The sequence below is a fragment of the Aulonocara sp. 'chitande type north' Nkhata Bay genome, linkage group LG10 (assembly GCF_057382095.1).
Source record: "Aulonocara sp. 'chitande type north' Nkhata Bay isolate Kocher_YH1m ecotype deep benthic linkage group LG10, A_spYH_male_GT1.1, whole genome shotgun sequence".
NCBI lineage: Eukaryota > Metazoa > Chordata > Actinopteri > Cichliformes > Cichlidae > Aulonocara > Aulonocara sp. 'chitande type north' Nkhata Bay.
The window spans coordinates 10,899,644-10,925,961 of record NC_141353.1 but is presented as its reverse complement, the minus strand read 5'-3'; the positions used below and the strand labels follow the sequence as shown (position 1 = coordinate 10,925,961).

The 26,318-nt window shown below is 44.1% G+C and overlaps 1 protein-coding gene and 2 non-coding genes across 3 annotated transcripts; 1 reads left to right on the top strand and 2 right to left on the bottom strand.

The window, feature by feature from the left end:
• Positions 1-766: 766 nt before the first annotated feature.
• On the bottom strand, positions 767-24,028 carry st6gal1 (ST6 beta-galactosamide alpha-2,6-sialyltranferase 1). Its single transcript, XM_086308201.1, has 9 exons — positions 23,752-24,028; positions 23,143-23,227; positions 11,937-12,143; positions 10,845-11,207; positions 10,473-10,737; positions 8,222-8,319; positions 7,301-7,402; positions 5,347-5,521; positions 767-2,246 (listed from the first exon to the last, which is right to left on the bottom strand). Exons 2-9 carry the CDS (start codon positions 23,152-23,154, stop codon positions 1,981-1,983), a joined length of 1,488 nt encoding a protein of 495 aa, XP_086164327.1. The 5' UTR covers positions 23,155-23,227; positions 23,752-24,028; the 3' UTR covers positions 767-1,980.
• Positions 24,029-25,547: 1,519 nt separating this feature from the next.
• Positions 25,548-25,619, bottom strand: trnae-cuc (transfer RNA glutamic acid (anticodon CUC)). Its single transcript has one exon. It is a non-coding gene; the product is annotated as a tRNA-Glu (tRNA).
• Positions 25,620-26,032: 413 nt separating this feature from the next.
• On the top strand, positions 26,033-26,104 carry trnaw-cca (transfer RNA tryptophan (anticodon CCA)). The gene has a single exon. It is a non-coding gene; the product is annotated as a tRNA-Trp (tRNA).
• Positions 26,105-26,318: the final 214 nt, after the last annotated feature.

Here is a 26,318-nt window from a genome sequence, read left to right as displayed (position 1 = left end):
AAACTGTTGTACATCAGACGCACAGCTACATGCTGCTCTGGGACCATCAGCTCTGTTAAATGATTTCTCTGCACCCTGAGATGAGGTCCACACTCTGCCAACAAGAGCTCAAACATCCTGAAATATCCACGGTCGTGATAAAGTCCTGGATCAGGCCAGCACATCCCCCCTGCTGTTGTCTTCTTCTGAGAAGTTTCCCTTTCTTGTTTAGAAGCATCAGGACCAGCTCATCGTGGCTACATGTCCACTTCATTTTGTTCACAGTGCATTTTTTCCCCAACACGTTACAGACACTGTTAAACTACAGGGATATGGATACAGCGTAATAACATGGGAATGGTTGGTGATACTAAAGTCCTGTTTGTGGCACATTAGTATATGTGAGGGGGCAAACTCCTCAAGATGGGCGGTGACCATGGTGGCCATTTAGAAGTCGGCCATCTTGGATACAACTTTTGGTGTTGCTATCAGTGTGTGAAGAGTGGGAGAAGAGGGTTGCACTGACAATCCAACACAATGGGCAGCACATTGAACACATTTTATAAGTGGTCAGAAACTTGTAAATAACTCATGAAAGAATAAAGTTACGTTGAAACCAAGCACACCATTGTTGTTCTTGTGACATTACCAATAAGTCTGATGTGTCACATGGCCCTCTTCCTATTGAAAAAACAAACGTTGTATCCAAGATGGCTGATTTCTAAATGGCCACCATGGCCACCGCCCATCTTGAGGAGTTTGCCCCCTCACATATACTAATGTGCCACAAACAGGACTTTAATATCACCAACCATTCCCATGTTATTACGGTGCATCCATATAAATGACCCACCCTGTATAAGTTTGGATTTTGTGTCATGTTTTTGCCACGAGCTCAGTGTGTCACGGACTGAAGAAACAAATACTGCAAATAAAATATCAGTTAGCATGTCCATATAAACCGAGTGGGGCTTTTACGTTGGAGAAAAATCAAATGCTGATATCACAGTAAAGACCCTCCTCCTATAATACTCTCATAATATTTACACTACGTGAGGATTACAAAAAGATTACTGGAAATGGCAGGACTCACAAAGTGTGTAAAAAACCTACGAAGTGACCTTTTGGGTTAAGTTAGAAGTAAACTCATCTGCAGGCAGTATCTTCTTCAATAAACGGGTTCAGTGAGGTGTGTAAGCATCATGTATGTAATCACACAGAGGCACAGCGGCCTCCTGCTGCCTGAACAAGAAACCAGAACACAAACACACAAGCAGAGACGGTGTCGCTGGACCTGCGCACGACTGATATTTATGACCCAGTTTGCTAAATTTTGGATTTTATCTGCTTTTTAACTTCAGGAAGAAATGATTTTGGACCCCTCAAAACAGGCTGGATGTCAGGGAATCTGTCCTGGAAAATATTAATATGCACTTTTTGATCAGAGGACATTTTTGGTGGTCTGTCACTCACTCGTACGCTCTCCACCTCGCAGTTATAGCAGTGGTGGGAAACTCCAGGCCTCGAGGGCCGGTGTCCTGCAGGTTATGTGTTCTTGATCCAACACAGCTGATCTAAGTGGTTAAATGACCTCATCATGTCTTGAAGTTCTCCAGAGGCCTATCAATGAACTAATCATGTGATTCAGGTGTGTTGGCCCAGGGTGAGATCTAAAACCCGCAGGACGCCGGCCCCTGAGGCCTGGAGTTCCCCACCCCTGAGTTAAAGGCAATCACTGAGATTGCTTGAAAACCACCAGAATTATCCTCTAAGGTCAACATGAGCATCAAAATTTGGGCAACTAAGAAGCATCCAGTGATCACACGTCAATGACCTCACAGGGATGTGTGTACAGCAGCACATGTATGAGCTGGTCGGACTCCAGTGTGTGTTAACAGCATGAAATATTTATAGAGCGCTCTTTGTGGTTCGGTAGTGAGGATGAGGTTTGCATGCGTCGGCTCATCTTCATGCAGGACTCAGATTTGTGCGTTGATGCAGTCAGCGGTCTCCTCCAGCAGTCTGGCTGCAGTTCAGCTTCCTGAAGCCGGGCAGCGTGACGCGTCCGTTGGTGTAGATGTCGCGGTCGGAGCCCTGGTTCATGCGCTTAACCAGGTTCTTCTCGTACAGCAGCGGGTGGTAGGCGCCCAGCGTGCAGGCGGCGTCGTAGAAACGCTGGTAGTAATGGCAGAGCTCCGTCTTCCTCCGGGACGGCAGGAACTCGTACACGTGCACCACCTCGCACAGCGACATCATCAGGACGGTGCCTGGACAGGAAGCAGAGGGCATGAGGACACTTTGCAGAGCTTTTCAGACAGTTTGGTGCTTCCTCTGTTGTGCTTATATAAATCAAATAAAATCGAATAACCAGAACCACAGAAGGTCACAGGAGGACATGAAACCTGACACAGAATATTCCCAACTGAGTGAAAATGATTTCTTTTGAAATCCTGGAAACAAAGACGTCTTTCAGACTAAATATATGAAGATATCATTTCTGCCCATGTGGCCCAGCGCTGGTTAGGACTGATCCTCACTTTGGAGCAACATCTACAAACATGAAGCCTTCATGTGTTCTTCATCCAGCCCACAGCTTTGTCCTCAGTTGTGTAACGAACAGCACAGCTGCCTACGCACTGTGGGTCCGCCAACATGTTCACGTCCTCCACGGCCCGCACACATGCTGCAGAACCAGAGCAGGTCTGTTAGCAGAAACAACCTTCTCATTACATACAGTGGGGCAAAAAAGTATTTAGTCAGCCACCGATTGTGCAAGTTCCCCCACCTAAAATGATGACAGAGGTCAGTAATTTGCACCAGAGGTACACTTCAACTGTGAGAGACAGAATGTGAAAAAAAAAATCCATGAATCCACATGGTAGGATTTGTAAAGAATTTATTGGTAAATCAGGGTGGAAAATAAGTATTTGGTCAATAACAAAAATACAACTCAATACTTTGTAACATAACCTTTGTTGGCAATAACAGAGGTCAAACGTTTACTATAGGTCTTTACCAGGTTTGCACACACAGTAGCTGGTATTTTGGCCCATTCCTCCATGCAGATCTTCTCGAGAGCAGTGATGTTTTGGGGCTGTCGCCGAGCAACACAGACTTTCAACTCCCGCCACAGATTTTCTATGGGGTTGAGGTCTGGAGACTGGCTAGGCCACTCCAGGACTTTCAAATGCTTCTTACGGAGCCACTCCTTTGTTGCCCGGGCGGTGTGTTTTGGATCATTGTCATGTTGGAAGACCCAGCCTCGTTTCATCTTCAAAGTTCTCACTGATGGAAGGAGGTTTTGGCTCAAAATCTCACGATACATGGCCCCATTCATTCTGTCCTTAACACGGATCAGTCGTCCTGTCCCCTTGGCAGAAAAACAGCCCCATAGCATGATGTTTCCACCCCCATGCTTCACAGTAGGTATGGTGTTCTTGGGATGCAACTCAGTATTCTTCTTCCTCCAAACACGACGAGTTGAGTTTATACCAAAAAGTTCTACTTTGGTTTCATCTGACCACATGACATTCTCCCAATCCTCTGCTGTATCATCCATGTGCTCTCTGGCAAACTTCAGACGGGCCTGGACATGCACTGGCTTCAGCAGCGGAACACGTCTGGCACTGCGGGATTTGATTCCCTGCCGTTGTAGTGTGTTACTGATGGTGACCTTTGTTACTTTGGTCCCAGCTCTCTGCAGGTCATTCACCAGGTCCCCCCGTGTGGTTCTGGGATCTTTGCTCACCGTTCTCATGATCATTTTGACCCCACGGGATGAGATCTTGCGTGGAGCCCCAGATCGAGGGAGATTATCAGTGGTCTTGTATGTCTTCCATTTTCTGATGATTGCTCCCACAGTTGATTTTTTCACACCAAGCTGCTTTCCTATTGTAGATTCACTCTTCCCAGTCTGGTGCAGGTCTACAATACTTTTCCTGGTGTCCTTCGAAAGCTCTTTGGTCTTGGCCATGGCGGAGTTTGGAGTCTGACTGTTTGAGGCTGTGGACAGGTGTCTTTTATACAGATGATGAGTTCAAACAGGTGCCATTCATACAGGTAACGAGTGGGGGACAGAAAAGCTTCTTACAGAAGACGTTACAGGTCTGTGAGAGCCAGAGATTTTCCTTGTTTGAGGTGACCAAATACTTATTTTCCACCCTGATTTACCAATAAATTCTTTACAAATCCTACCATGTGGATTCATGGATTTTTTTTTCCACATTCTGTCTCTCACAGTTGAAGTGTACCTCTGGTGCAAATTACTGACCTCTGTCATCATTTTAGGTGGGGGAACTTGCACAATCGGTGGCTGACTAAATACTTTTTTGCCCCACTGTATAATCACCTCTGTGTAACAGATCTACTTCCTGTCTGGTGATCCTGGAGGAGAGATGTTTATAATGAACTGAGGCTCTAATATCAGACACCAAAGGAGGCGGAGCTCCAGTTACAAATCAGATCCTGCATTTGTGAAACTCGTGACATGAACGGAAGACGTTGGAGGAGAGAAATATGAAAATCAAGAGTCGTCCTCGGCTACAAAGAAACCAAACTGAGACTGAGGGGAAGGACGAGGAGTAAAAAGACTCCCGGCAGGTACAGCTGAACTCACTCAAAACACCACGAGGAACAGACTTTCAAAATAAAACAGGAAGTCAACTGACAGAAGACACAGAGGAGTTTGTATATATATGCGTTCAACCTTAAAGGGACGTTTCACCCCTAAAACCAAAGGAAATGTTTTTGCTGCAGCCTGCGGAGTCGTTTCTATAAATTAAAAGTACCAAAAAAAGAAGCCAGGAAAAAACAAACGTGTGTCGGTTCGTCACATGACGCTCTAACGACAGCGTCATGAAGAGGGCAAAGTTTCCTGAAGTAGATTTCAGTCTTTCTTCGTTCTGTGTTATTATGCTCGCTGTTCTCCGCCCACAGCGCACGCCGGCGATGTCACATCGCTGGGCGCCTCATTATCGCTCCTGCAGAGTTCGCCTGGTGCGCAGACTCTGAGGTGAAGCTGAAGGCTGAGACGGGCGGTGCAGAGAGATCAAAGGAGTGAGGCGGATGATGCCTCATCGATCAGCGGATCGGCCTGGACCAATAAGCAGCTGTCACACAAACGTTCTTTCAGAAGATCGTGATTGGACCAGGAGACATTTACAGAAAACAAACAACACACGATCAATGCAGCCAATCAGGTCGCAGACACAAACATCTGATATCTAACCGCACACAGGACTTGAACATTAGTGACCTCTGAGTTTATATTTTAACGAGTATTCAGTAAATGTTTTGTTTCAGATTTCTGCCCCACGTGTGTTATGAAGGCAGTTTGTAGCATAAACAGGAAGTGAGAGAAAACCATACCGAGCATGCCGGAGGAGGGCGGGTTCTTCTGGATGGGCTCGGCCATGTTGTCCTGTATTCGCTGCCAGATCTGCCACTCAAAGCGAGGATGCAGGATGTAGAAGGGCTGCAGAGGGTGGAGCCTCCTGTACCTCTGATACTGGGAGAAGATGGGGTAATCAGTCCTGTTGAACCACTGCGGGGGAGGAGGGGCATACAGGTATGAGTTTTAACTGACACCTCAAAATACATTCAGTATCAGCACCAATCCTGCTGCTTCAGTCTTTGTTTTACTGATGCTTCCCTTTGACTGAGTTATCAGGGAGACGCTCTGTGCAGGCTGCAGAAACAGGACGTTAACTAGTTAGTGACCGAGGGATGTTTTAGAACAGAAAGTGAGCAACCATAACTGAAAACAGGGGAACAAAGACGTGAGAGGAACTGATAAACTGCATAAATACAAACATCACAAAAATACTGAAAACAGCAGCTCAAATAAACCAGAAACTTAAAAGCTCAGACCCTGAGAATCTCACTGGGATCATGACTTTTCTACCACATAAAGGCTGCAGAGATAATGTAGGGGGCGGCGGCTTCGGAGAGGAAAAGAAGGGCCAGGGCCCCCCCGCTGTTTGGAGTGTCCTTCATGTGCAAATCTTTCAGTCCCACTGCTGGACTGAGGCCTAAATGTCAGAGTTGTCCTTTATGCAGCTTCCAGTAACGAAAGAGTCTTCATTTAAAGGGACAACAGACAAGATGCATTCAGAGCAGACCAGCTGGGCTGCATAAAGGAGCAGCACAAGATAAATGACGTCTTTTGTCCACTGGGTTTTAATCGTGCCAGGTTACTCGAGTGGAGTCCAGGAATAAAAACAAAGAGCAGAAGAAATCCTGTGCAGTGGTAGACGTGTCCTCTCAGGATAAACACATGAATTATGCATCAGAGAAACGGCTTCTGAAGCTGGAGAACCAGCAGTTGTTCCTGCTGGTAACTGGATTTACTGACGACTCGTTCAGTTTCCCTGCAGCGCAGAGTCAGACCGGCTCCACGCTCTGTGCATCCACGAGGGGAACACTTCATCATGTCAACCTTTACGCTCCTGAGAAAAGCCTGCAGACCAGGACCACCCGACACAGGAACAGTTTCTTTCCCCTCGCCATCTCCCTCCTAAACAGCTGACCTGTCACACTGCTCCCACTGCCAGACTGCAACTGCACCTTATGTACATTCTGTAGTATTCATTCCACCTCATTTCTGTATTCTATGTATATAAGTTTAGATTGGTTATTTATAGTTGGTTTACACAGCTTTGTGTAATGTGTGTATATAGACACGTGTGTGTGTGTGATTTACATTGCTGTGCTTGAGAGCCTCCATCTACCGGAACCAAATGCCTTGTATGTGTCGGCACATATACTTGGCCAATAAAGATGATTCTGATTCTGAAAAGAAGCCAGTGCGCAAGAGCCACAACCTGCAGTCCCTCAAGTGTCCACTAGAGGTCCCAGCAGTGAGCCAGTCCCCACAGACTCGTGTTAAAATGTTTGGCTTTGCCCTGGAGCGAATCTTCCCGTCATAAAGCTTTACATTTTATTTATTAGGGGCGTGGCCTATTAGACTCAAATACAGATGCAGGTATCGACTGTGTGCACAGCAAAGTTATGTTGTATGTTTCACTGTTTTTGCACAAACGTGACATTTTCCAAACAGAATTCTTGCAGTCAGACACACCATCATGCTTACCTGTGCTCGTCCATGTTAGTCTAAAATCCACAAATGTCCAAAGAAACCACAAACTGATTAATACAAGCGTGTGCATGAATATGTGCACCCGACGGAGCCGTAGGAGGAAAACTTGAATAAATGTGTCTCTTATTTGACAAAAATTCTACACTTAATTTGAACAATTTAACAAAAGTTATTAAACGCACGCTGGTTGTGACAGAGCTTCTAGCTTAAATCCAAACGCATCACCTTTGTGAGATCTGCAGAGAAGGGGGCGGGGTCCCAGGCCACCAGAACACCTGAGCTGTACAGAGAACTGGACAGGAAGCGGTGGTCATCAGATGCCATCACCTGTAAAGATTCAGAGAAAAAGCACACTGACACACGTCGCTTAGCGAGCCGCGTCTCTCAAGCTTTGATAAATAAAACATGACTTTTAAAACTCTTTAAAAATGAAAAGCTGTGAAAACCGAGCAGCTAAATTCTCTGGTTCTACTGATTAATCCAAATCCACTCAGTCGAGTTTTGACTTTGCCGTATTCAGAAGCATTCTGCAGATCCTCACAGCGAGGTGTTCTCACATAAAAGCATCTAAAAACAGCCACAGGCAGCTGCTCTGCACTGAAACGCCCACAGCCCATCTGCAAACTCGACCTCTTCAGCGCGACCATCGCCTGCAGCGTCGTTACAAACTCGACTTTACTCCAAACTGTGGCGGAGAGCCGAACGCTCTCACACACTAAACAAAGTGATTTAAATAACAAAGCTGCACGTGTTGTATGGAAAAGTTATTAAAAAATAAAAACAATTAACATTATTTCTGTCACATTGTTGTGTTGATATTAGACACCCAGGTTTCTAACAATGAGGCCAAAATCAGCCTAAACGCTTCGTTTCACACAGTTTTTCTCCTCTTGGATCTCTGTGATGTCACAGAGGGGGATCTCAATCAGATCTACAGTTGAAATATTTTGCTTATGAGGGGCAACCAATCAGAAGAACACAAGTTAATAAGTGTGAGAGAGAAAATTATCGTATAAAACTGGCCGCAGATTAACAATCAACGTGCAGACGATCTTTGGATTCTCGTCTTATTATCACCACGTCTGTCTCGTTTGCAGTGAAGCACTTCCTCTCAGCTCAGCTGTCACCACCTGTGTCTGTGCCCACCTGTGAGTTGATGAGGCGGATGGTGGTTTTGGACCCGACGTCCTTCTCGTACCCGGTGGTGGGCGCAGCGTTGAAGCGCAGCACAGCTTCATGTGAGTCTGAAAAACGAGAAAACTAATTCGGTTAAGAAGAAGTGAAAGTTTGTGATTCGCTGAAGTGACGCGTTTTCTGTTCATCAACCAAGAAAACACACACACACACACACACACACACGCTCACACACACACACACACACACACACGCTCACACACACACACACACACACACACACACACACACACACGCTCACACACACACACACACACACACACACACACACACACTTAATTCAACAGATCTATAATTTAAAAGATGACGATAAAGTCAGTTATTACATAAAGAGCTGACTTCAGCAGGAACACTGGGTGAATCTAAAGCAGTCTGAGGTCACTTAAATGTGTTTTCAGCCTATTTTCACACTAACTTTGTGCCTCCTCCACGTTTTCGGACACAAACAGCAGAAAAAGAAAAGAGCAGCTGACTTGTTCTGTCCCACAGTGGTGGAGCTTAGTCTCAGTTGGACAGTCTGTCCATTCACCCGTTTCCTGCAGCTTGTCCGGGCCGTGTGGGCAGCAGACATTCCTCTTCCTGCCTCCTCTGAGGCAACAGCAAGATGTTCCCAGACTGCCCTGGGGCCTCGAGGGGCCTTTAGAGGGGACACTCCACCCTTTTATGGCTAATGCCAACAGCCAGCACATCATCCTCCAGCAACAGAGAAATGATCCTGACCACCAAACCTCCACCCACCAGCACGGCAGTTGGTTATACAGGCGCTGCACGCAGCTCACACTTCAGTCAGAGCACCAAGCAAACTGTGTTTGCAGACATGCTGGGTGAGAAACTCTGGAGCTACCAGACTTCTGCAGAAAACAGCTCAAACACATCCTTCATCTGTGGTTCAGGGACAGTGTGCTGCAGAGAGCAACTTTGCTTTGCAACTTTCACACAGCGAAAACGATCCTGTGTGAGAGCAGCAGGGCTCAGCACTTACACCAAACCTCACTTTGAACCGTGCTGTTTATGTTTCGCGTGCTGCTCACTGCTGATGCTGGGAGGAGAAGAGCAGCTCTGAGGTTCTCGACAGAGAAATATCGTCTCATCCTCTGGACTGTCCAGATGTGAGGGACGTGTCCTTTTTAAATCCCAGACTTTGGGAGTCAAAAGCATCAAATCCACATTTAACCCTTTAAGACCTACCATAGAACCAAGTCCGCCAGAGCTTATATTATATTTTTACATGCTGTGGAGCCATTTCTGGGAGCATTTCAAGTTGCTATACATCAATACAACCATTATAGCCAAAATTTTAATAATATGTATGCATTAAGTGCATAGTAATTACATAAATTGCAAAAAAGTGCAATAAACTACAAAAAAAAATTTAAATTGTTTTTGCTTTCTTAACATATATTTCTAGTTAGAGAAATTTAAGAGGTTTATCCCTCAAAACTGTAAATACAAAAAAGTTGCACAAAATAGTTTCCCACCACAGGAAATTTATTTTGAGTGTCTTCATAGTTTTATTTTTGAAATACACCAATTTTTAAACACTGCAGGAAAAACGAAAATAAATATTATACTGCAAATTTGCAAAAAAGCAGCATATGCATCAAAATAAACTATTTCCAGCAGTGCAATATGAGTCCTCAGCATCCCAGAAACGACACAGAAAGTCATAAAGTCAAACATAACTTTTAAAAACACCAGTATAGGCTCATGAGGCCCTGATGGTAAAAAAAAACTACATTTCCGCAAAAATGACGTCACTTCCGGTTTCGGGCAGGTCATGGCGGACATGCGATAGTTCGCGCTGATGGACATAGGAAGTGTTATGAACAGCTGATCGGATCGGCAAAGCGTGTTTCTGGAATATTATGTTCTTGTTATGTTTTTATGCAGTTTTTGCAAAGCTATATGTGGAAGGAAACTGTGACCGAGGACAAGCTGATGGCATCAGATGTAAGTACAACTCCTCTGGTTTCATATGCAAAAAAATTATTGTGCTAGCTCACGTGGTTGCAGAGCTGCCGGGATTTAAAAATAGTTACGCAAAACAGAGCGTGCCCGCTCCGACCGGCTTTAACCCTTTACAGCCGATCGGAGCGGGCACGCCACCCAAAAATGGCTCCACAGCAGGTAAAAATATAATATAAGCTCTGGTGGACTTGGTTCTATGGTAGGTCTTAAAGGGTTAAAGGGTTAAATGTCTCACCGATCTCTTTGCCCAGCCCAGAGTAGCGCAGTGAACCCGCCGATGACACCACAGCACAGCTCTTGTAGGGTCCGAGGTCAGAGGTCAGCTGCTGCGGAGGCAGCTGGGTGGCCCAGGGCAGCAAGGAGAAGGGCTGGAGGTCAGGGGTCAAAGTCGCGACCTCTACTTTGTCCTTCAGTTGGCAGAGAAGCTCGGGACCGCTCAGCTTCGGCGTGCCAGAGACGCCGCCGGGGCCCGACAGCTCGACTCCGTATTTGTTCATCGCCTGACAGAAACACCAGAAACATGGAGGGAGGAGCGCGTCAGTCCATATAAATCTGGACTTAGCCTGCATGTAACTTGTAGACGCTGCGTCACTGGTCCACGACTCACCTGGTAGTTCTGCACCACCTTCTTCATCCTGGTCCCCAGCATGCTGCTGGACATCTCGTCGTCCCACACCTCTCCCAAAAGCCCGTTAGGCCCGAAGAACTCGGCGTCGCTGCCTCTGCCGCTCAGCTCGCCCTTCCGCCGGCCCCCGAACAGGGTCTCCAGCGCTCGCGTGAAGGGGCGCGGCAGCAGCCGGCTGAAAAACCCCGGGGGCTCCCGCTGTTTCCGCTTCGACGACGAATCCCTGGCTTCGTGGCTGTGGTTGGACGAGGACAGGATGGGGATCGGACGGCGAGGGTCGCCTGGGATGACGCCCGGGAGCTTCTGAGGGTCCGTGTACATGGGCTTGGCTCCACCTCGCAGCACCTGTGGGAATCAGCAGCATCAACATTATTGTGATTCACCAAAAATAACTCAAGTCTGTTCGTTTCTTCCCCCTCAGGAAGTGGTGCAGACTTTCAGGTGGTGCTTGACACCAGCTCAAGCATCGAGCCTGTAGCTTCCTCTCGCTGGAGCGCAGCTGCAACACCTTAAATATGACGATGGAGAGAACGAAAGCTGGACCACTAAACCCTGGTTTTGGCCTTGAGGCTATTTCTGATTGGTTCAGGGAACAGCAGAGCGCCGACTGACATGCCAGATGCTTCTCTGTGGTTCTGTGTCAGGTCTTCTAAGGACATGACTTTCAGATACTGTTCAGCTGTAGTTGTTTTTAGGTCTGCTGCGTCTTCTTCTGGCCTCCACTCACTGAGTTTGGGAATCAGCTTGTCGGTGCGAACACAGTATTGCCTTTGAGACTTTTCGATATTTAACCAAAGAAATGAGAACAAATGATGTGTTTTTGTGACAGTCTGCTAATAAAAGTTGTTCTTATGTGTAGGAACAACACTTTAAAACATCTGGCTGCTTGGAAGCAAAATATCTAGAAACAAGGGGTGGCTCAAGACTTTTGCACAGTGCGTGTTTGTTTGTTTTCTTGCCAAATTTCATTTTTCACCTGAATTTAAAACTTTGTTTTCCTTGATGTAGTTTTGCTGTGGGTTGAATAGAAACTATTCAATGAAATGTTTCCGGTTGTGGTTAAACTTTTCGCACCTTGATGACATTGTGCGCATGAGGCTGCGCGCGGGTTCGTGCCCGGACGCCAAAGATGGCGTCGGTGACGGGCACGCTGTTTTCAGCACAGATGGCGTAGAGCAGAGCCATGGAGATGCAGAAGAAGGTCATGCAGAGCACGCCGCGGCGAGCCCGCCGCCTCAGACGCCACAGCAGGCTGACTCTGTCCATCGCTGCCGCGGGTATCTGCAAAGACAGAATGAAAGGTTTGTATTACACATCAGAGCCGCTGTGTCTCACCTGGACTCTGTGTTGTGGGTCAGCTTATAAAAGACGGGGTGAGGGTGCGGCACATTTCATGTTCAGTATCGGGAGAATTCAGCTTTCATCACAGCAGCTGATGAGAACCCACAGAGCTCAGCTTCCTGTAACGGCTCCGTCAGTGCTGTTTAAGAGATTTCACACATGAAATTAAGACTCAGCAATATCAAGGTGATGTGTTCAGTTAATCTCTGCTAATCTTCACAGCTGACTGTAGCTGATGCTTTTCTGTCACCTGAGACAATAAAACAAATTTTTAGTGTTCACAAATATGTCTGAAGGTTCTCAGTCATCCAGGTCATCGCAGTCTAAGGAGCTTGGAAAGAAAAGCGTCTGGACTTCTTTAAGTTGCTTGAAGATGTTCCACCTCTCATCCCAGAAGCTTCTTCAGCTCTAGGGTCAACTGGTGGAGAGTCCCAGATTTAAACCCAGGGGGAGTTTCCTGATGATCCTCTACCTAACCACATGAGCCGAGGTGTGAAAACGGGTGTGGGTCACAATCAGCCAGAGTTTCGGGTAAGCTCATTGTGAAACCTGGCCCCACCCTATCATGTGATCTCCTGAGGTCAGATGGCCCAGAATGTGAGTGGGCGTTAAGGCGTCTGGGAAGAACCTCACGAGTTTAAACTGACAGAAGAACGCAACACACAAAAACAGAGCTACAAATAAAAATGTGGAACAAAACATTTGGCTAAAAAACCTAATAAAGGTCGGGAGAAGAAACAAACTGGATGAACATAAAAATCAACCAAAGCACGAGGTGCTAATAAAAAGCTGGTTCACACAGAAGGTCCTCAAAACAATCCAGATACCAAAAATACAAAAAGGATGGTGGAAAGAAACAAAGTCCTGAAGTTAAGTCTTCTAACTGTGCCACAGCCTGAAAAAGAAGACGTGGAAATCACTTCAGCTTGTCGCCGATCAAAGTGAAATTAATCTGATTGATCAGGTTTCCAGCAGCAGATCAGACTATAAAAACATTTACACATCTTCTAAATCACCAAATGATTCCATGCATGCTTCAGTCACACTGCAATCCAGTTGACTCTTGGTTCTTCGCTCTGCACATCACCAGCTCCTGACCAGGTGATGTGTTCGGTGTCAGTTACCACGGCGATTTAGCCTCGTAAAAGGAGACTATTGTGCCCACTCACACTCACACCACAGAGACAAACACGAGGAAGCAGCTTACAAATGATGCATGCATCAAAGAAGAACCATCAGCTTTCAAAATGCTACACTTTGGAAGTGATGGACACCGAAGGTTGTGGTGAAGTTTAACATTCATAACTCAGTATGAAGTTGCTCAGGGCAACCACCACACACAGGCAAAGGTCAGGAAAAGAAAAAAGGAGCATCTGGTGAAGAGAGTGTGCTGAAAGGTGAGTCTTTACAACAGTGTCAGACTCGTCACAGACTTTTGCGAGCACGCCTCGAGTCACGCTGAAAGTCACGAACAAGCTCTGTTGTTTTTGTTTTTTTACAGGACGTGTTTGGGGTGTGACCTCTTCATGGCCTTCGCTCAGTAAGACCAGAGAGGAGCTGGTTTACTAAAGTCTGCTAACATCGAGCTGTGTCCATCTTTCACCTCGATGTGGTTGATTTGTGCAGGCGTGGAGCAAAACGACCACACTGACAGTCCAGAAGTGTAAACGCTGCACGTCTGAGACTGACATTCTGTCACATGACGCCAATAATCAGACTTCACTCTTCTGACCGCTGTCACGCTGTCTGAAGTAACACGCCGACGCTCCGCGCAGCTTTAGCGACTTCAGAGCCTCGCTCTCTCCACACTCTGATGTCTGAGCGATGTTCAGGAGTCGAGGGGCTGTTTTTCTGATAACTGATTGGTCAGTAGGACTAAAACTAAAACTAAACTGAACAAAAAAGTTTGTTTTTTCATTTGAAATAATTCGTTCAGGTTCCTGCAACTGTGACATTTTAGCCCTGTCTTTGTTTCTGTTGATTTGTTGCAACAGAAGTGATTCAGTCACTGAACCATACCAGCAATGTTTAACTTATAGTTGACTAATAAATGATATATGATATGATAAATGATAATTTGTGTATTTCATTACAGATGAGCTTTGCTGCAGGGAATGAAAGTCCTTCTGTTAATCAGCCTTTTTAGTAGGTCTGAGTTTTCCATATTTCTGTTGAGCTCAATCATTCATATCTCTGGTTTTGCATATTTTATCAACATGACCGTCTCATCCATGCTGCCAAACTGTTGCTAAACATCACCAGTGACTGCTGTTGCAATCTTCCTGAGGGTACACTTGTTGTTGTAAGTAGGTGTCAGGGGTTAGACACTTTTTCAAACACAAGTAAGTGAAATAAGACACTGCAGACCGACTCAGAGTTTAAGAACGTGTACACGGGTGAATGCCTCTGAGAAGACAGACACACCGAGTACAGGCTGCTTGCTTTATTTATAAGGCAAAAAATGGGTAACAGTACTTCCTCTTTTACCAGAAAAGAGGAGAGTTCAGACATAGAGTCAGCTTATCTGATCTTTCACACACTAAAATAAGAATACAGAAATATATCATGCTTATCTGATCTTTCACGCTTAAAGTAAGGATACAGAAATATATCATGTCTTGTCAAAACATCTTAAACACTTAAGCAAGGAATGCATTGTGTTCTCTTTTAACAATAAGCTTGGTTATGTGAAAATATATGAACACTCGGTTATAAGGCATACTTGGTTATATTGCATTTGAATAAAAAGCATATTTGTTTTTACTTGATTACACTCAATGATTTGTATTTAATAAAAATCCTCTGACAGTAGGGCTGCCACAAACGATTATTTTGATAGTCAACTAGTCACCGATTATTTTTGCGATTAGTCGACTAATCAGATCATCATCCATTGGACATACAGCTTATCCCATATGGAAAAGAAATAGTAAAAACTTCTATGATTTACTCATGAAAGTGGCCACTTTCTCATTACTTTCATATGTTGTTTTAGTAAGTATCCAAAACATACAAGTTTCATTATATAATTTTTCAAGGGATCTTATATCTGTTTTCACTCTTATATGCTTTTCATACAAGTTTCACACAAGACAGATACAAACTTTATAAGATTTATAAATATCTTTTCCATATGGGATTGCACCAGCAGCATCTCGCCTGAAAATATGTTAAACGTTTATTTTGTGACCCGGAAAGAATAATAAGAGTAATATTAAAACTAACTAGCTGCCGCCATTGTTGGAAACGCAGCAGGGTCGCGCTATGAATTCTGGGACACAGCTTCTTCTTCTTCGGGGTTTAACGGCAGCTGGCATCCTTGTACATGCAGTGCTGCCATCTTCTGTTTCAGTCCGTTATTACACTCTTAAATCCTGCTACTTATTCCTGCGTCTTTTGGGATCTTACAAAGCTTCAAACGACGCGTCGACTATTAAATCAGTCATCGACGATTTTGATAGTCGACGTAATCGTGACTAGTCGACAAATTGTGGCAGCCCTATCGAACACTTAACTGAATAATAAATCTGAAAGACATTTGTACTTTGAGTTTATGGCGTCTCCTCTAATAAAATAAACCCGACAGGCAGCACAGAAAATCCAGGATTAATTCCAGAGTTAGTGAATAATCCCAAATCCTGCGTCATAGTCCCGCCACTGATACGTCATTCGTTTACAGCAGAGCAGGCCGCCTGCACCGTTTCAACCAATCAAACAAACTACACGGCGACACGTCACAGTTTGTTTCTCAGGAAGAGGAGAAAGCTGTGGTCAAGACAGCGAGAGCGAGTTTAGAGATGTGAGCAACACTGAAGGTGTTTGCTGTGTGTAGTGTAGTTGTTTTTTGATCATTAATAAATAAATCGATAAATGGGGCTGTTCGATATAACGATATATATCAGATGACGATATAAAAACGTCTATCGTTTCATTTTACGCTATCGTTTGTTTCATGGTGTCGCAAAATAAGCTGTTTACGGCAATATGTTTTCATTATTTTGATGGTCACTGTCGTGGCTTTATTAGTTTCTTAAAGTTCTCTCTTTCTCTTATATTTAATATAACCACACTACGGACGGACAAGCGCCTGTTTGTATGCGTTGTCGTTAGCAACAAGGACGGTAAAACCATCGCGTGTCCGCTTGTTTATTTTCCACATAAACCTTTCACAATAAAGCTCAAGATCCTGTTGAGACTTTTCAAAATAAACTGAATCATGTGAAAGATGCAGATTATTTACGGATGAGAAGTAAAAAAAGAGCCGCCAGGTGCTAAAAATGAACCTTAGACTCAAACGTTAGAACAGGCTTTTCCCCGCAGCACGCCGTGTAATAAATACTCACAAAGGAAACGGCGGCTGTTACAACTTATGTCTAAAAATGTATCGTTTCATGCATCGGTTAAAACACTCGACTCCAGGTACACGACGCCCAGCTGGAAACACTTCACACAAGTCGAGCTGCCAGAGATTCACAGAGTTTACAGAAAATGTTACATTTGTGTGATTTATATCGTTATCGGACGATAGATGTCTTATATCGGGATATGAGATTTTGGTCATATCGCACAGCTCTATCGATAAATCATTAGGTCTAACACACACACACACACACACACACACACACACACACACACACACACACACACACAATTAGTACAAGTCTACCAACAACATCTCCTGAAATGATGATTTTTAGTAAAGAGATAAAAACCATCTTACTTTTTTGAAAAGACGTTCCAACACGTCTAATCACGAGCTCTTCAGCGCCTCTAATAACGCCGGCAAGCAGACTGAGACTCAGCAGCACTAAATGCTGATCACAACATCCTGTTCAGACCACACGTAACAATAACCAATCAGATGTGCGTTACATCAGTTCCACTGATCTTAGCATGCAGGAATAAAAGCACACAAAGTGCTCTGACAGTGTCGGGTTAATGCTTTAAATCAGTATTATCATCATTATGAGATTGTTATTAAATTTAATTTTATTTTCGTGTTGACAACTTCTTCCTGTTCTGATGTCTCAGGGGCAGGCGATGCCCGAGGGACTACAGCTGTGTGCAGTAAACTTGTTCCGTTTGAAAGGCTGCTTTCTGTTTGTTAGAGAAAATATTAGAAAAAGAAATAAGAAATATAGCATCCAAAAAAAAAAGGAAATAGCCACAATAGTTGCTATACTCAGGACAAAAGGTAAGAAAACCTGCCTTTGGCTGATTATTTGTGCAACGGTGCTTCTCAGTAACAAATCTTAGACTATTGAAAAGCTGACTTACGTCCTCTGACACGGCGCCTCACTAGTGAGGAGGATGAATTTGTGGGTGGAGCAGCAGAGTTGAGGACGCACACGCAGGCAAACCTTCTGCCAATGACCAGCAGGAGGCGTCTTGGGGCAAGCAGGGCTGTGTTTTTTAAAAATATCGATATATTTTTATGCGAGATATGAGCTGTGACAATATCCTTTATATCTTTATATCTATGTTACGTTATAATTATACTTGTGGAGCCGCAGGTTTGCCTCTCTTTGTCCACTTTTGTCTTTACGCAACATTACTGGACCTCGCCTCTATCCTTCACTGAACACAACTCCCCCTCCTCCCCCATCGCTTCACCTGCAGGCAGCGACAAGATGGAGACGGCAAATCTCCGTTAACGAGTTACTGCGCATTGCCCCGTGCGTGGGGCTGGACGGCGTCAACGTGTTAACGAGCTAACCGCGCTAACGCCATCTGCACAGCCTAGAATCCTTTCATTTTCTCAAAAGTTGACAGCGCACCTTATGGATGAATTCTGGTTGTGCTTGATGACCGCGAACCGATTTTATGTGCACGGCGCTCAGCAATCTGTCAATAAATGTTTTAGTACGACTTTGGTCAGCTACGAAGCCGCACCGCTTGATGGATTGTCGGAGCATTACGGCTACCGAGGAGCCTCGCGGAGTGATACGTACTGTGCTTCAACATAATATTACCGTATTGTGTGTGTATAAGGACCATAAATGGCACCTGTAAGCGCCGTGGTTACGAAGAGGATTTCAAACTCCAGGCTGTCAGTCACGCAGTAGAAGTTGGGAACAGAGCAGCTGTGAAACCTTTGTTATTATGCTCAGCGTCTGTTAGTTTACAGTTTGACTGCACAGTTGTGAGCTCTTTGTTATGCACAAAAACAACATTGTTTTCTTTTATTTATGGACCATTATTGTTTAATAAATGCTGATCATTTATTTTTGAGTAATTTTTCATGTACATCTACGCTGTATGTTAATTAAAGTGCCTGTGTGACATCTGGGACACAGTGTGACTAAACTCTCTGTTTGTTCTTATTTTATGGCTTTAAAAAAATATCGAGATATATATCGTATATCGCCATCCAGCTAAAGAATATCGAGATATGAATTTTGGGTCATATCAACCAGTCCTAGGCTGTGTCGTACATCATCACCCACGATAACCTCAGCTTAAATTTCTATCCATCTATCCGGTTGTTCAGTCTGACGTCACTAGCCGTGTCTGGGTCTAAACTCCGCTGCAGGTCCATATATCAAACGATCACTATGGCATTACTGAGAGTTGAAAACTGTCTAAAGTCTTTCATCTTTAATAAAATGATCAGCGTTCTGCTCTACCAGGTGTAACAATTGAGTTTAACATCCAGGCATCCATGAAAACGGAATTTATGACATTTACCGGTAACGGAGTTAGAAGTTAGCAGGAAGTTAGCTCGCTAGCTTCTATCTAAATACAATATAGCATGTCCTGACTGCGGGGTTTTGGAAACAAATTAAAACGTACAGCTCTGTTATCACTTCCAACATAAATGAAGACAGAAAACTAAACAGCAGTGACGTTTGTAGGGTTACTGAAATTTGGCTAGCTGGTATATAATGATGTGCTACGTGACCGCTAGCGACACAGCTATGTTAGCATAATATAAACAAGCTAACTTTTTTTCCACTCGATAAAAGTTACCGTGAGTGTTCTCGGTGGTCAGGAACAAATGTAATCGCATGGCAGGATGCTGTAAAAGGACCAAACTTCAGCCTGGAGAACAACTGAGATAATCCATCCACAATACGAGGTTAGTCATTCATATACTGCTGCATGGGCTGGGCTGTAGTTACATCCTAAGGTTTTAAAAACTGAGCTTAAATAAATGATTAGCGGTAATAAAAGCCGAGGGAGGTCAACAGGGATCACTGACTGTTTTAGGAGCTTTTTGAGATCAAATAGAAGAAAATACAAAACATTAAACATGTTAACAACACAAAAGCCATATTAAACGCAGACTACTTTAGACCCGGAAGTAGGATTCGTCGCGTCATCACTTAACAACCGGACTCTCCTCCGCTTGTCCTTTTCAGGGTCGCGGGGGGGGGGGCTCTCTCTTTTCTCAGTTATTGATTCGGTCTTCAATACCTCCCCCGCTCTCCATATAGATAGCTCCACTGAAACTTGCGATAGGTTCTTGCAGTTTTTTTATTAATAAGATAGAAAGGCTTCGATCTACATCTATCCCATCTCTGTATAATGTCTCATTAACATATACCTCCTCAACTGCTTTTGACCAGTTTGAGGCTGTATGTCTTAACCAGGTGGAAGATCTTTGCAATAGCATAAAGACATCATCCTGCCCTTCAGATGGAGTCCCGACCCATTTTCTAAAAAAGATTATTAAGGTAGTCGGTCCCGACATTTTAACTATTTTTAATAGTCTCAGCCCTGGAGTGGTACCAGCTGGATACAAGCACGCTGTAGTGCAGCCAGTGCAGCTACAAACCTTTCTAAATAGTCATAATATCTTTGAGAAGTTCCAGCCGGGCTTCAAAACCCACCACAGCACAGGAACTGCCCTCCTAAAAATACTTAATGATATTTTATTAATCACTGACTCAGGAGACCTAGCTGTGCTCCAGCTCCTAGACTTAACTGCAGCCTTTGATCCTGCTGACCACAGCATTCTGATCTGGAGCAATGTGGTATCAAAGGTATCCGCTTGGAATGGTTTAGGTCGTACCTCTCCGACAGGACTTTTCCCCTGAGCCTTGATGATTTTATTTCTTCCCCAGCTCCTTTTACTTGTGGTGTCCCGCAGAGTTCCACATTAGGCCCAATGCTTTTTTCAATCTACATGTTGCCCCTAGGCCTAATCTTTAGGAAGCATAACATCTGCTTTCACTCATATGCCGACGACACCCAGATTTATCTTCGGTTTAATAGAAACACCTCCACGCCCATGGAATCAAATGTCTCGATGAAGTTAAAACCTGGATGTCCTCAGATTTTCTTACCTTCAATGAGGATAAAACTGAGGTAATTATTTTTGGACCGAGCTGTAATTTCAATGCCCCAGATCTGGACTTATGCAACCTAACATGTGCTGTTAAAACACATGTAAAAAACCTGGGGGTGTTCTTGGATAGCAAACTTACATTCGAGAAACAAATTAATTCAGCTGTCCAGCGGTCCTTTTTTAAATTAAGGCTCCTATCCAAAGTGAGATCTTTTTTATCTTTTATTAACTTGGAACAAGCAATTCATGCATTTGTTTTAACTCAGCTGGATCACTGCAGTTCACTGTATGTGGGTGTCAGTCAGTCCAGCTCAGCCTGGCTCCAACTTGCTGCAGCTCGCCTCTTGACTCGTGTGAAGAAACACCAACATATTACTCCGGTGCTTGATTCCCTTCATTGGCTTTCAGTGCGTTTTAGAATTAAATTCAAAATCTTACTTTTGACTAATAAAGTGCTAATTGGCCAGGCACCGGACTATTTGTCTGACCTATTGCAGCTGTATACGCCGTCTAGAGCCCTTCGATCAAGCGATCACCTGCTCCTTACCTTACGTAAGTCTAGGATGGTTCATAGAGGAGATCGGGCATTTGCGGTTGTGGCACCGAAAATGTGGAACGATCTACCTCTCCACATTAGAAAGGCCCCAACTGTCACTCTTTTTAAATCGCATCTTAAAACATAGTTTTTTACTCTGGCTTTTGAAACTGTGTGAGAGTTACCAATTCTTTTATCCTAATTTTCTTTTCATTTTCTTACCTGTCGTTGTTTAACTGTTACTCTGTGCAGCACTTTGGTCAGCTCCCTGTTGTTATTAAACGTGCTTTATGAATAAATAAATGAAATCTGGACAGGTCGGCAGCCGGTGGCAGCGCTAACACGTGACAGTTCATTGGTAACTGAATCAGGTGTGAATATGGTTGCCTGTCTCTGCGTCAGCCCTCTCTGTCCGTCCACACTGAGATGGAAAACGCTTTCATTTGAAGACGGTGCTTTCACGTCGCAGTGTGGACAGCGAAAACGGAGACTTTCGAAAACGATGACGCGTGTTAGTCATATGATGCAGTCATGTGACCAATTAAACTACGACAGCGGAGGGCAGCAGTTGCTGTGTTTGCTCTCAGCTCTGACAGCCCTATTAAAGGTTATTATCAGTCTGTACGTGCTACAGATCAAACTCTTTGATTCTCACTCGCTTTTGCGTTTCATGTGCAGGACTGGAACGTAAGCGTTTTCAGCCGTGTGGACGTCGAGCGCTTTCAGACGAAAACACCGTTTTAAATCTATCCGAGTTAGTGTGGACGTAGCATCTGTCTGTGCTCACACTTTGTTTCAACACGTTCACTTCAAATTATGAAGCGTGTCTTAGGCGGGAGCCGCTCGGCGAGAAACAGCCTTCATTCACTCGCACTTAGAAATCAAGCTGGAGGTGTCAGCGCCACAGCAGTGGGTGCTTTCCCACAAACGCTCTTATTGTGAAATAATTTGGTGATAATAATCTGATGATTTTCCTTATTTGCTCATTTTAGGTTTTATTAAATAAAAAGTTTTTAGCATCTGAGGCGTTTTGCATCCGAGCGGCTTCGTCCATCTGCAGGTCACCAGCTTATCCAGCCTCCAACATGATCCCGTGAACGGAGGCAGCATCAGTTTAGTGCTGCTGACTGCAAACAGATGTTGTGATAGGGCATCTGATTAAAGATGTTAAGACAAATCCCCCCCACACACACGCATCTTTGAGAAGATACTCACTCTGGAGCTGAAACGGCTCTTTAAAGACGCCAGGAAGTGAAGACTGACACAAAATGGCCTCTTCTCTCTTCACGAGATCACAAAATCAAGCTGCTCCTCACACAGAGAGCAGAATCGTGTGTGTGTGTCATGCAAGGAGATATGAACACATAAACTACCCGTGATTAAAAAGGCCGGCGGGTGCGTGTTTTAATCCGTCCGCTGAGGGAGGTTGGCAGCGGCGTCACAGCGCACAGCAGCTGATTGGTCGGCTGCAGTGGGACATTTACGCCTCAGATCACATCTCCTGAAATCCTCACTGAACACAGGCGCAGCAGTTTAACGCAGCACTCACTGGTTTGACTCTAAATGAGCAAAATCCTCACACGTTCCCGGCTGGTTGGAAACAGGGTGCACGGTGAAATCTGGCCTTTTTTAATTAATGTTGCATATTTGAGCTTCATTAGTACGACAGACTTCCAATGAAACTTGAAGGGCATAGATCAAGGTCTTAACATCTTCATGTACTTCTACAGTCATAGTTTGAAGGTTACTGAACTTTTGTGCAGTTTGACGGTCGATGGATCGATCCTGCAGACGCAGAAACGGTTTTGCTTTGTGAAGAAACACCTCGCTGCTGCGCTGCTTCCTGTTTACTATAACAGCTGCTGTGCCACCCCTGTGATGTTTGTACTGATACTCAGCGCAGCTGAAGCTGTGTGAATGAAACTCGACACCCACAGCATCTGCTGCTGGTACTACTGCTGACTCTGTGAGTCAGCTTCATCACATAGCACACGTTTCTGAGCGCAGAGAGGCTGAGATTTCAAACACAGGCTCAGAGAGGACGGATTTATATCGCTCGGAGGATTCAGAGCAAACACTGCAGATGACCTGAGAGGGCGAAGTGAGCACATTACCTTGTAGGCCATGGCTCGTCTTAGTGCGTTGATCGTATTGATGGTTTGAAACAGGATGCTGCTTTCAGCGCTCACCTCATTGCTTCTGTGGAAAGGAATATATACAGTAAACACAGGGTTCATACACATCCAGTCCACTCTTTCTTTCACAGTTTATCTAAAATAAACTCTTAATGAAGGAAACTGGAGCAAACGTGTTAGAACAAAAAATAAAATGTTAAGCTGCAGTCTAGTTTAGTAAAGACTCATAATAAACGTGTCAGACTGTGTTTTTATGATAGCTTCCTGATAAATGTGCAGCACGTTGCTTTGTTCTGTTATCACTGCTGCATTAATGCACTGTGGACTAAAAGGCCTCAGGAGCACTTTTACTGTCTGCTTCACTCACGATGGCACCAGGACAGACACATGATGCTGCTGTTGGACAGCAAGATCAGAGTGATGGAAGAAAGGAGGACATTTAAAAACGTGTGAAAAATAAGAGGTTCAATGATGATGCTGCAGAGCACAAGATTATTAATGACTGACAAGAATAAAGTAAATACAGTAGCACATGCTGGGCATTGGCTCGGCACAGACACATCAACAGAGAGAGATGTCTGAGGTGACCTGCATAGGTGATGCTCCTCCGCTCGCCTCCTGCCTCTGATTTGTGGACGCTAAGGCTCCGAGCAGCTTGTTGTTCCCGCCGCCATGTTTCCGGTGATTCGCGGTCCTGCTGTCCGTCCGTCCGGTCCGAGGCCGCTGTCCGCATGCATGAGCGGAGGCCGGGAGCGGTGAGTCCTCCTCTCTCGTTTTAGCCCCTCTCTTTTCTACTGTCTTTCTCTGTGACGGTCACCATGCAGGCTGCTCCTGCTGCTGCATCGAGCAACAAGCTAGCGCTGACACGACCGGCGCATTTCCGGTGAGATTTTCAAACATAAATAATACATTTAAGTAAATTAGTATGGAAGTTACATAGCACCTTTTTAGACTTTCACAGAAATAATTTAGAAATAAATAAATAAAATAATATTGCACGTTTAGTAGAACATACATAAAATTGCGGAAAGAAACATAATCTTAAAATTAACTGTGAGACAGTTTGAAGAAGAGATTTACCAGTTTAACAGATTTAGAGAAGTGAGAGAGGATGTACATGACAATACCTTACTTTTCTTTTTGTCACACTTTTTAAGATTATTAAATACATTTTAATATATTTAACACAAAGCTAATCCAAGTAAAAACAAATTCGATTTATGTTTTTCTTTATTAAGAGGAAAAATCCAGCCAAGCCTTGTTAAAAGTAATTTTATTGCATTTTTTTGATGATCTGAAACATGTAAGTGATGAATGACAATATCTGAAGCTGGTTCTGCAGTTATGGCAGTTATGGCACAGGGAAGCTCTTCTTCCCCGTGCTTGCCAAGTGCTGCTTTAAGGGATCATCTGATCATTGTGGTTTTCTCTGTCTGGTGCTGTGGGGTCTTTACTTTAACTGTACTTTGATCTTGCCTTGGGATGGCTGCTGTATAAATGAAACATCTTCTTCAGTCACTGGTGTCACATGCATACTTAAACATTAGTTTTGTAGGTCATAACGTTCCTCTCCCACAGTGCTGGGGTTATAGCTGGACCTCAAGGGTCCAGGCTCCCCAATAAATCACTGTCCCCCTTTAAGCTGAATTCTGCTGATATACAACTGATAACAAAAATATCACCAATAATCACTGAGGAGGACACTGATGAGCCCGGGTGACCATATTTTGATTTCCATAAAGGACACTTGGACCAGTCGTTAAAAACTTTAAAAATACTGTTTGCTTCAAGAAAACGTTAACATATTTAGACGATGCCTTCTCTGTGTGGTTAATGAATTATGAAATAAAAAATGTCTTTATATGCTTTTACAAGTCAACAAGTGCAAAAGAAGAGGACGGTTGGTCACCCTAGCCTGTGCAGACAATTTGCTTCTGCAATCTAAGATAGATATTTTTACACTTTTATTGCTGCTGTTATACAATTTTAGTTATTGATTCGTTGATTTTTGTGAATACCAGAGTGACATAATTGGTTACCCATCCAATGCATATGGTGTCCTGCTGACCCTGCTCCTCTGACAGGTGAAAGACGTTTCTAATGTGAAACTGCGTTTTTATTTTGAAGGGAAGTTTTAATCACCTGACTTCCTCTTCTCGCTTTATTAATTCTGAATGACTTGTCGTGCCCTTATGCAGCACGCCAGAACACGCAATCTCTCTGCAGGGAACATTAAGATGCACCAAAGATACAACAGCCTGAGAGTATCTTTGCTTTAGTGAATCTTGTGCTGTGCATACTGACATAAATAACTAAAGAATCACTTTTCATTTAAAAAAAAGTTTGTAAATTCATGTAATTAAAGCAATATTATAAAACTGATGTTCCCTGACCGGGAATCGAACCCGGGCCGCGGCGGTGAGAGCGCCGAATCCTAACCACTAGACCACCAGGGACAGATATCAGGCAAGTGTCACCAGGTCGATTCATAGTACAGTACATATACGTTATATGAGATGGTTATGTGCAGTAGCTAATATTAATCAACGAGCAGAAGAACTGTTCATTGTCTGTTATATCGGTACACTGACGGCGACACAAAGCTAACAACCCCCTTCACTTTTAACTACTTTAGAGCCCTGCTTTTTAAGCGTCGCTTAGCCGTTAGCCCTTCGCTAGCGGCTTTCGCTAGCTTTACCTTGCAGAACGACAGCGACGCGACACATGACGGCGGCTTTATGTCGCTTTTGTTTCGTGATGCTACAAATGACGGTAGCACATGTCTTTTACTGTGATATAAATTTTAAAAAAAGACTTTAGCATGAATGGTGCTTATTCATATGACCATATACCCACTACTTGCACACAAGACCTCGTGGCGCAACGGTAGCGCGTCTGACTCCAGATCAGAAGGTTGCGTGTTCAAATCACGTCGGGGTCATCCTGTTTTTTAAATTTCTTTTCCCTTCATAATTTTACATCAAAATTGTTAATTATTTTGGTTTTATCGAACAAACTCAAAGTGAAACAGTCACTAATTATGCGAATACGTAATGATGGCAGTATGTGTGGTGGACTTGTGTGACATGTATATAGTTATACCTATATAACTATATACACTATATATAGATAGAATTGTTGAATTGTTTTGAATT